This window comes from Megalobrama amblycephala, linkage group LG17 (genome assembly GCF_018812025.1).
Source record: "Megalobrama amblycephala isolate DHTTF-2021 linkage group LG17, ASM1881202v1, whole genome shotgun sequence".
Lineage (NCBI taxonomy): Eukaryota > Metazoa > Chordata > Actinopteri > Cypriniformes > Xenocyprididae > Megalobrama > Megalobrama amblycephala.
Window position 1 is genome coordinate 22008271 of NC_063060.1, and position 11464 is coordinate 22019734.

At 37.9% G+C, this 11464-nt stretch overlaps 1 protein-coding gene across 1 annotated transcript in view; it reads right to left on the minus strand.

Moving 5' to 3' along the window:
- The window catches only part of dsg2l (desmoglein 2 like), a 39122-nt gene extending 30701 nt beyond the window's left edge, over positions 1-8421 (minus strand). Inside the window, exons 1-4 of the mRNA XM_048163064.1 lie at positions 8274-8421; positions 5009-5128; positions 4520-4675; positions 703-841 (exon numbers count right to left, since the gene is read on the minus strand). Of these exons, the coding sequence (XP_048019021.1) occupies positions 703-841; positions 4520-4675; positions 5009-5128; positions 8274-8324 (466 nt within the window). The 5' untranslated portion in view covers positions 8325-8421. The remainder of the gene's footprint in view (positions 1-702; positions 842-4519; positions 4676-5008; positions 5129-8273) is intronic.
- Positions 8422-11464: the final 3043 nt, after the last annotated feature.

The following is an 11464-nucleotide window of genomic DNA, read 5'->3' on the forward strand; positions in this document are numbered from 1 at the left end:
TTTTAATCAAGACTTTTTTCATCGCTGACAAATTATATGATGCAGCCATGATCAACTGATTTTATGTAAAAATACAGGTCACCCAGTGCTCTTTTTGCACCATGCTTTCTAAAGTGGCTTGTTGCTGTTTTACTGAGAGAGAAACTGCCCCAAACAATTCAGTGAGTGTGCTTTTGGACTTCTCTAAAAAGAATCCATTCAAAAGAGTGATTAATTCACCAAGTTCATTGTTTTAGGCAGCCGACAGAAACAAAACTACTTGGCTGCAGAAATTTTGTCAGTGAAAATTTAACATTCTAATCAATTTAAATTCTAGCTCAATATAAAATAGTAATAAATAAATAGCTCAATAAATAGCTCAATAAATAGCTTATCACTGTCTATCATGTCCACTTGCAGCACAAGCCAATTTATTGAACTGGCTTGTAATATTCACAAAGAATATTTTTATTTTGTGTTTCTTTGGTCTTTTGACTTTCGCAGCTATATTTATGAGTCATGGATATGTTATATGCACATTTAGGTTGGGGTTTTGAACCCAGGTCCCCTAAATGAAACTTTACTACTAGACTAACAAATCATGAATCTAATATAATGCAACTCTTCATTTAGTCAATTAAATCAGCCATATGATACTACAAACATTCTGAACACTTCAAATGATTGTGGCAATTCCATGAGTATCATGAATGATCCCAGTACCTCTTGCGCTCAACTCAGGAACAGATCCAGTTGTGAAGTTAAGCACAGGAGCACAATCGTTCTCATCCTCCACCACGATTCTTAAGTCGATATCCTTCTCAGCATAACTCCCATTCAGAAACGTGGCTACCCCTCGAAGCTGTAATGCAGGAAAATCACCAAACATTTCAACATGTTCAAACTGGTTTATGGTAAGAAAAAAAGGCATATTCTTAATTGCATATATTCTTATCTCTTTGGCAACTTAAATTTTATAATCAGTTATTCACTACCTTAATTAGAAATTCTAAAGACATTCTTATTTATTGACAGGCATTCATATTTCCCCACCCTTACTCTGTCATCCCCCATCATAACAAATAGCCTTGTCCTGTTCCTATCATAACAAATATCCTTGTCCTGTTCCTCAGAACTGCATTCAATTGGAACAATGCAATACAAATTACATGAAACACCCCTTCAACTAAACACAAATGGCATTTGATAATCAGTCCTGATAGAGAGGATAAACCAGGGTGTGCTAAAAAATATCAGAATATCATAAAACCTCCCTTTTCTCAGTCTAAGTGTATGAACTCTGATCCACAAGCACGATAGCATGTGTTATCAAATGGAGACTATTTTCGTTTGATTCCCCATGTTTGTGAGATCATTACAACCACCGTTTGTGACATTTTCTAAGCCCAACAGAATTTCTGAGTGTGAGTTGGTTCTAAATTTTATACAAAATAGTCTTTTAATAGGAAACTCAAATATTCAGGAAATAGAAATAAACATAAACTCAACTAAAACTGAAGATGACCAACCCCTGAAAAACCGGAAGTATTTATACACAAAATATATGAGGGAACTAATGAACTAATATAACTGACAACAGGTGAACTAAATGTGAAAGACAGATGAGAAAACTACTCAGAAAAGAAACAAACACAAGACATAATCATGACAGTACTCCCTCATCCCAGAAGGCACGTCCTCACGGCGTAACTGAACATCCAACTGTGGAGCGAGGGAGGGGGCTTTGGAAGTGGAGCTGGTGATGGACCAGGGGTCGTTGGTGGAGACACCATGGTGGAGCAGATGGTGGGAGGAACCAGGGTGGAGCTTTGACTGAAGGGCTGGGCGGAACCCAGGGACTGACTGATGGAGGCAGAACCAGGGTGCGAGGAGTGTCAGGCAGAGCAGAGATGCCGACGGACCAGGACGACATCCATGGCCCGGAAGGCCATGGTGGAGCTGCTGGCTTGCTGGACCGAAGCGGACACGGGGGCTTGGCAGACCAGGCGACGCTGGAGGGAGTGAGGACAACGGGGAAGCAGAAGGGAAAGAGAAGCCTGGTTGAGCCAAAGGGGTGGAGGGTTGAGGCGCAACCAGAGACCCAGAATAGAGGTCGACCGATATGTGTTTTTCAGGGATTATTACAGATCAAGTAGACCGATAACTGATATTTCTACACCAGACATATATATATGTCTGGTGTAGAAATGAAAATTAATGTCAAAATTAAGAATAACAAGGGCTCTGACAAAAACTTTTAAATGCTTTTAAACATATCTTTAATGCTGAGAACTGTTAATAATAACATTAATATTAATAATAATAATAATAATAATCCAATGACTGAGGACTGTCTCTTGAGAGCTCGCGAGTATTTTATGCTTTAAAATGGCTTGTATTTTTGAATTGGCATGACTTAAAATTACATGCAAGTGCCAATTCCATCAACTATCTGAAACGCGTGCTAATATTGCAGCGTACAGCTCGCTTGCAGAGCAAACTCAATGTGGATATTATGGATGTGAAACTTGGTACCGCTGAATCACTCAAACTGCTTTTGAAACTAAGTTTCACAGAAAGATTTAAAATAACTGAGCTGCTCTGGTAATCTGTTTAGATTCAATCTACATGCTATAGTGCATAAATGTTTGTGGGAATTTCCCTCTTAATAATCATGAAATCCAGTGCCAGAATTCAGGCCCTGATTTTATTGAGGTGTTTTGCAACTTCAGTGTAGTGGATTGTGATTTATTGCAACTTCAGCAACGTCTGCGGCTGCCTTACATTTGAGAGACAACTGATCTGTGATCACTGCAGCTCCAGTTGGCTATTGCTCACCTTTAGGTGTGAGAGTGCAAAACTTTCCGTGCCTTCAGCCTTCCGCGCTGATTGGCCGGACTCGCGATTCCTAACAAATCAGATGGGCGGTGAGCAGAGCTTGCTCTAGGCCACAGAGTGGTGTGATCAGACAGAGGTGGCTGCATCAGAGCCAAATAGCGCATTTCAAAATTAAATTATTTTATCTGCACATCGGTTTTGAAAATGACCGATACCGATAACCATTAATATCAGCGCCGATAATCGGCCAAGCCAATAATCGGTTGACCCCTAACCCAGAAGTCTGTGATGGAGGCAGAGCGATGACTGACTGAGGCTGATCCAGAGGGATGAGAAAGCCTGGAGGAGTCCCAGGGCTGGCGAACCACGGTGGAGTCAAGGGAGCACAGAGACAGGGCGGAGCCGTCGGGCTGACAGGCCAAGGTGGAGACATGGGCCTGGAGGCTTGAGGTGATGCCGAGGAATCCTCATCCTCGTGCCAAGCTTTTGGTCGGGAAGTCCGAGGCGAATCCAATGGGCTGCATGCAGTTAGCAGTGAGGGCAGAGCCAAGGAGCAAGACGACACCAGTGGCACCGATGGATCCAGAGAACTGGATGAAACCAGCGGAGGAGATGGGACCAGGAAGTCAGGCGAGGACATTGGAGAAAGAAGATTTCTAGATGGGACCAGAGCATCCAGATGGCCGTACAGGACCAGCATGGATGGCTAAACCTTGAGGTTGGGGACTCGGAAGGGAAAGGAATCTGCAGACCACAGATCTATAAGACAGAGATCCTCTCCTCTCTGAGATGGACTGATCAACATACTTTTGACTCCGGGGCAACCCAGGTGGCAGGCTCTAGCACTCGGTCTGTAGTAGGCGTTGATCTCGTCTCCCTCTCTCCCTCGCCGATGTTAAACGAAGAATCGCCCTACTGTAGCATTCCCCACCAGTATTCCACTAGCGGCCTGTTATTACAGGTGATGAGGCGATGCAGGTAAGTCCATATTTAAACTTTTTATTAGGTCGGTCATTCTGTCACACAATTTAGAATCCAAAGAGGCTTGAAACAGGTAATATTGCAAAATAGTCTTTTAATAGGAAACTCAAATACTCAGGAAATAACAATAAACATAAACTTAACTAACACTGATGATGACAGACCCCCGAACTAAACAAAACCGGACGTATTTAAACACAATGTAAATGAGAGAACTAATGAGCTAATATAATTGACAACAGGTGAACTAAATGAGAAAGACAGACTAGGAAGCTAGGTCACAGAAAAGAAACAAACACAAGACATAATAGTGACAATAGGAGACAATAGATCGCAATAGGGAAGAAAAGACTATTGCAAGTTTTGTTTCATGACAAATTAAATTCAAACTTATTAATGAATCATGATTTCTTTGTAATAACAAATACATGCATACACACTTAGTACGACTCTCTTTAGAGTGTGCTATGGCTAAGAAAATACAAGTTATGGGTTTTTAGTATGCGCTGCACCTCATTTAGTAATTTTGTCATTTAGGCAGAATGCATGACATTCATCACTTCATGACAATCCCAAATCCAGCTCTCCTGTGAAATGTTGCTGCTAGCTGCTATCTTTCATACTGAGTCATCAATATACTGTCATATATTAGTCAGGTAAAGACAGACACCCATGCAATAAACATTTATAATCATGCATGAAAGATGAAAGGGCTGCTCACGTGATATGTGGGAGTTTTCTCTCTGTCTAACACTCCATGGATCTTGACCAAGCCTTTTTCTCTATCAACAGTGAACAAGTTGATGGGTGGCTTGTCAGCCCCTGATCCAGTCAGTGAATATTGTATACTTGTCCTCGTCTCCTCGTCTGAACGGATCTGGAATCAAATGCACTTTATTCTTTAATTTGGTTTAAAAAAAGAGCATCTATTAAATAAAAAAGGCAGTACTAGTCACACATACATAACTATATAATCTATAACTACCATTTTTTCTTTCTTTTTTTGTAGAGTTTACTGATCCTAATACTAGAAATGGTAATTCATAGCAGAACATTTGGAAAAGTGCTTATAATTTTTCAATCTGGAGAGATTTTACAAATCACCTCATTATTTCCTGTTGCTCTAATTTATTTAAAAATCCTTAAGTGTTTATTCCTTCCAATAAAAAAAAACAAACAAACAAAAAAAAAAAAACAATGAAGATCTTACTTTGGCTATGTACTCCAAATGTTGATAATTAACATTTTCCCTCAGTTTGCGGGGTGGAACAATCCATTCTCTCTTCTGTCTGATTTTCTTCTGTTGTCCTCCAGATGCTGAAGTCTTTATCTACACAAATACAAAAGCATGTGTCTATTTTACCTAAATAATGTGATAAAATACACTGGAGAAGCTTTTAGCAATAAAACAGATGTAAGAATCCAAAATATATGTAATTAATATTTCACACTTTTTTCATAATTTAATAGAATTACAGCTTGATAGGAAATTATGCACAATATAAATATTCTGTTCACAAGTTGATATTTCCCCACTTCATATCCCTCTCATATTACATCTCAACCATACACTCCACTGACACTGTTGTCTCCTTGTAATATACACTAACTTTTAAAGGGGAAAAAAAATTGTCAGTAAATCCATGACTATGGGACTGGCGTAAAGAATATAAAGAATATACACATAATACACATAAAGAATCCTGCAGTCACTTTACTATTTTCCCTTAGATTGCACAATATAGTGATTGTGATATAAATGCTAATGATACTGCATTGATTATATAAAATAAAGTTGTTTGTAAGTTTTTATGCATATGGTGGTATGTTCTTTATGACTGTTTTTTCTAAATATCGCAATATATCGCCTTTCTTACAGTATATATTTCTAATATATCACAATATATTGAATCGTAACCCCTGTAACGTGATACGTATTGTATCGCCAGATTCTTGGCAATACACAGCCCTAATCGATACAGAGTTTGTATGTACACATTTCTAACTTCAATATCATTTGAAGATTATTACTTACAGTCATAAACTGTAATGTGCCCATGTAGGTGTCATGCATAATGCACATCTTTTAGATTTTTTTATATTTAATAAAATAAACAAATTTTGCTATTTATTTTACCACCACGTGAGCTCATATTTATTTTAATATCAACAATCTAAAATGATGGTATATGGTAGATTTTTGATATTTAATAAAATAAATTGTCAAATCATGTGTAAATATTACTAGGCCTATTTTTCACTACAGCATGAGTTCATATTTATTATCAACAGTCTAAAAGTTGTGCATCACACCAACATGAACACTTTACTGTAATTACTTGACTGTAATTCATTCCCTTCAAATATTATAAATTATGGTATATTTTGTGTATGAGCATACTATTGGCTAAGTGAAATATTTAACGATATTTACATATGACTTGACAGTTTGTTTTATTTAATATCAAAAATCTAAATGGTGTGCATCATAGCTGATACCCACATGAATACTTTACAGTTGGTTTTATGACTGTAAGTCATTCTCTTCAAATGCTATTGAAGTTAGAAATGTCATGTAACTTTAGAGACGGTTCCTAAATTTGAAAAAATTGAACGTCCAGTGGCAAACCAACTTTATGCCAGTATTTCACTGGGAAATACTTAGCGTCAAACTTTGTGTGTTACGTCCATATTCTCAGAACTGGTATATATTTTTGGCTGCACAGCAGCTCTTAAAGAATAGTGTCAATGCAGGCAGATCAAAGCACTGTTGAATATCAAATGTCAAGTCAAATGTCAAGTGTCCCCAACTAAGCAAGCCAAAGGCGACAGCGGCAAGGAACCCAAACTCCAACAGGTGACATCAGGTGGCAAACAAGTGGCAAATAGGTGTTAAAATGGAGAAAAAAAACCTTGGGAGAAACCAGGCTTAGTCGGGAGGCCAGTTCTCCTCTGGCGAACAGTGCTTTGTTACGATTCAGGTTGGTATCATAAGTCCGATAGGATCGCAACATTCAAAGTATTTATTTCAGTACCACAGCACAGCGCCACGATATAAAGTTAAAGAAAGTTATATGTCTACCTCAGATTTAACGAATTGTACATCAGCATTGGGGAATAATGTTATAATCTCGTTCACTGTAGAGAAAGCTGCTTACATGGCTACACAGGGAAAGTAACTATAAAGAATTGAATTAAATGTAAACACAACTTTTGTGTCTTTATCACCTTTTATGCATATATACTGGCCCTGATAATCATCAAACACTTACGGCTTGCTCCATTTCTGTCCGTTTTAATGAATGAATGACTCTCTCTACCCATCTCACTGCTCTTCGACAACACGCGCTAGCGGCACCTGCTGGTGATGTTGACTAACAGCAGATGGAGATTATTCTCGGTACTCTACTGCTTTTCCTAGCCTGACTTCGTCATACTCATATTCTAGGCAGAATGTTGTGGGCGGGGTTCAGGCTGGCACCCAGGCTATGCTTTTCCTGCAGTTCCTGGATGTGAAATGTTAAATTTTCTGTTGAATTTGAACCACTGAATTTGTCGGAGCAAATTCGTAACGCGAAGTAAAATGGACCGAAAATTGCCTGCCGAATATTAGGTTGTATTTTTAAACAGACTGAATATTTTGGAAGTGAAATCTGAAAGGTGAATATAGATTATTTAATTTTTAATAATGAAAATGTGTGTGAAATGCTTTGAATTGAAATATTCACAGCTTAAATAAACAACCATGTTGAATTTCAGCCCATGAAAGTGCAAGCCCTAAAAACTTTTTATTTATTTTAAAATTTTTTATTTCAGTTAGTGCAATTCAACAAGCTTTTTGTTTCAAAAATATATAGCATTATTTTACTTCCATAATGATTCACCAACTTAGGCTACATCTAAAAAAAAAAAAAAAAAAAAAAAAAAAAAAAACAAACAAAAAAAACAATAGGATAATGATATTAAGACCGCCACCGTTTTGTTTTGACTTCCTCAAACTCTGCAATTCCCACCCTGAATAAGATTATGCTCTCTTCCTCTGGAAATCTGGTAATGAGATAGTTTAACCAATAATGTATTTCTCCATAAAAACATAGTCAGTATTAGTGTAACATATAGCCTACATATACGGTTCTTCGATTTATTTATTTCCAAGGCCACAGAGTTCATTAATAACTCATAATCCCCTCACTGACTATCACACATCTGTGTAAGAATGACCACCAGAGAGAACAAACACACCCACACCCACACAAGCACAAGTTGTGAACATTAACGGAAAACAGCCATTTACGCACGTAAGTCAATACATAAAATAATTATCTTATTAACACAGATAGATGAAAGAGTGTTTTAGAGAGTGTTTAGAAAATAATCCATATGAAACAAATGAAACTTTCAGGATAAAGACAAAAGATTTAAGATTATATTCATGTCAACATGAACACTGGAAACTTTTGAATCTTTTTTCTCACCGCCAGACCCAGCAGCACTATAAACAGTGAAATCCCGAAGAGCTTCGCCATTATCCTGCCGCCGCTCCTGCCGTTACTCGCGGAACTTTGACACGGACTGACTATCGGTTAACGGTGGGCGGAGCTTCAGCAGCACACTGAAGAATGCCGAGTATGGGAAATCATTTATCTCTCTCTCTCTCTCTCTTTCTCTCTGTGTGTGTGGGTGTGTGTGTGTGCGTGTGATTACTCTTCTGTAGGAGGTTACAGTAAATCGTGTGTTCAGACTTTTCATATTCCTTGGAAACAGACTGTAGTTCTAATAGAGGGGTTTTCATTATTATTATTACAAAATTATAGCATATAGCCCCAACTCATAGAATAAGTCTGTCCTGATTTCTAGTTTGCATTCTTCTCTAAATAGAATTTTAAGTAGATACACTGCAAATTGAAAATGACAATTTAATACCCACAGAATTCAAATGAACATTTTCTCACCATTAACATGTTGAATACATTCAGAATATTTTCTGTTGTTGTTTTTATGAATGAACACTACAAAAGTGTTTAACCACTCCATAATACAAAAACTGCCAGAAATAGCACTTTGTTGTTCCTTTTACATTTAAGCACACAATAGGAAGTCAAGAAGATAAGGCACTCATCACTTGGTAAGTGGGAGGACAAGAGTCAGTAACAGCATGGGAATGTGCTTTCAACCCAACTACTGGGTGAGGGAGGGGTGGGTAACTGAGTCAGGGGAGGCTATTACATGCAGCTGAGCTCAGGTTAAAACTGGTCACATTTTTTGACCCTCTGGTATTGTTCATTTGGGAGGTCAAAAGTGACCAAACACCTGAAATGTAACTTTTTTCAGTAAAATCAATGTCATATATTTTTGTTCAATAATATTGCAGGGGAATTTACAGTTAAAGGTGCAATATGTAAAATGTATGTCCGCTAGAGGTCGCTAGAGTCCTATTCAAAACAAAGGCGTAGCTTGATGATGGCAAGTTTGAGCGCGGAATCTTGGGACATGTGGTCTTCACATCACAGCCGGTGGAAACAATCGGGATAGGACTCAGGAAGAAATCATGTTCATGGATGCGATTATTAACGTTACTGTAGTATGAAGCAGAGCAGGACCAAGTTTTGTGGGAGGTGAACGAGGCCGCTGGAGTGATTGTGCAACACATGCCTCATGAGCAGCGGAACTTTTATTATGACTTTCGCCGGCGCCGCTTCCGCTTTTCCGGTCATGAGTATGAGGTAATGCAGCTCTGTTTATCATATCAGATACATTTGTGAGTGCTGCCCATTAAGTTATAATGTTACTCTGTGTGTGAGACACACTGCAGTAAGATAGATTGATTTTAGAATATCATATTAAATGCTGAATGGCTTGTGTTGATAAATGGCATGAAATTAATTTTAAAACATATTGTATGATGGAGAAAATTCTGTATTTCTGTTACTAAAAATAAAACTTCATCTGATTATGCTATGTTAGCTCCTTCACAAAATAGTGTTTTTCTCTGAGGCATGGTACTCGCAAAAAATCAAGAAAATTAGATTTAAAGGTGCTCTAAGCGATGCCACGTGTTTTTAGGCCAAAACATTTTTTGTCACATACAGCAAACATCTCCTCACTATCCGCTAGTGGTTTTTGGATATTTTACTGCAAAAATTTTACATATTGCACCTTTAAGTACCCAATGACTAGATATGGTGAATGAGTCAAAGTTAAAAAAAAAAATAATAATAAATTGAAGAAAAGTTTACTGAAGAATATTTTGCAGTTTCATCAGCAGAATTCAGCTTCAGCACTCACAAGGAGCTCGTAGTCCACTCTGCGTACATTCACAAAAGGTTTAGTTTGAAGTGTTGGTTTGAAGTGTCAGTTTTTGCATCAATATTACAGTCAAACCTGACCACAAAATCGTTTTGTTACACATGACATCAAAATTCAACAAAAACAGAATGAACAGAAATGCTTTATCAGAGGTTACTCAACCTGATTTCAACCTCTTATTTGACTCTTCTGGCTCAATTTTGTTGCGTCCATATTGTTACAGCCACACCAGTTAATTTGTGTCTGGATACTAATGTGTTGTGTGTGTGTGAGTGTGTTTAACTGGCGACATTGGCGGTACTCAGTGTGTTGTTTCGGATTCTGGAGCTGGGCCTGGAGGCGTTTTGCTGTCGCTGGTGGATGTTATGGTCGGATCGGGCCTGGTTATTCTGCCGGAGCGTGTTGGAGATTCACCTGGGCTTCCCACGGTGGTCTGGATGTGATGTCGGAGTGTGTCGGAGGGGTTGTCTCGACCTGTTGCCAAAGATCAGCCGGCGAGAAGCATCCTGAGCTGCAATGTTCCCAGATGGTTGCTGGTCATCATGCCGGGGCTGACTGTCGTAGGAGTTACCTCGACTTAGCTGCAATTTATAGACCGCCCTCATCCGATATTTCATTCTATGATCATTTCAAAACTCTCTTTAAAGAAGTTGATACACATAAAGAGTGTATTGTTATGGGGGACTTTAATCTTAATTGGTCTGATAAAATGGCCAAATAACTACATTGCTTGATTTTACACAAATGATTGAGAGCCCTACATGAATAACAGCAACTTCGCGAACTTAGATAAAAGTTCCAGAAAGAATTACACATAAATAGACTTATCAGATCACAATTTAACACTCATATCTAGGAAGTTAAATAAAAATAGATTTGTTTATCATGATACTACACAGAATGAACAGAACTATTCTTTTAGAATATCGAAAAAAGATATGAGTGCGTTCATAGAATAGCTAGGACAAATTTATTGGGTATCCATTTTATCTACTGAAGATTTCCAAAATCAATAGACGAGATAAAAGAACATAAGGATTATACAAAATTAATTAGAAATAGGCACAGAAAGAATAATTTATGGATTATTAAACAGGTATGGATGCTCATGAAAAAGCGTGATATTGCTTTAAAAAAAGCTATAAAATCTGGTTCACGACAGGATCATCTATTTAATAGTTTAAGAAATAAGACATGGCAGGCTAAGGCACAATACTTTACTGATATGTAAATGAGGCTAAAGATAACAGTAAAAAGGTATGGCAAATTATTAATCAAATGAGAAAGAAAGACTCTAAATCACAGTGTGAAGCGCAGTCACTGATTTTGGCCGATCAGCTTTTTCTGTAAAAGCCTTTAA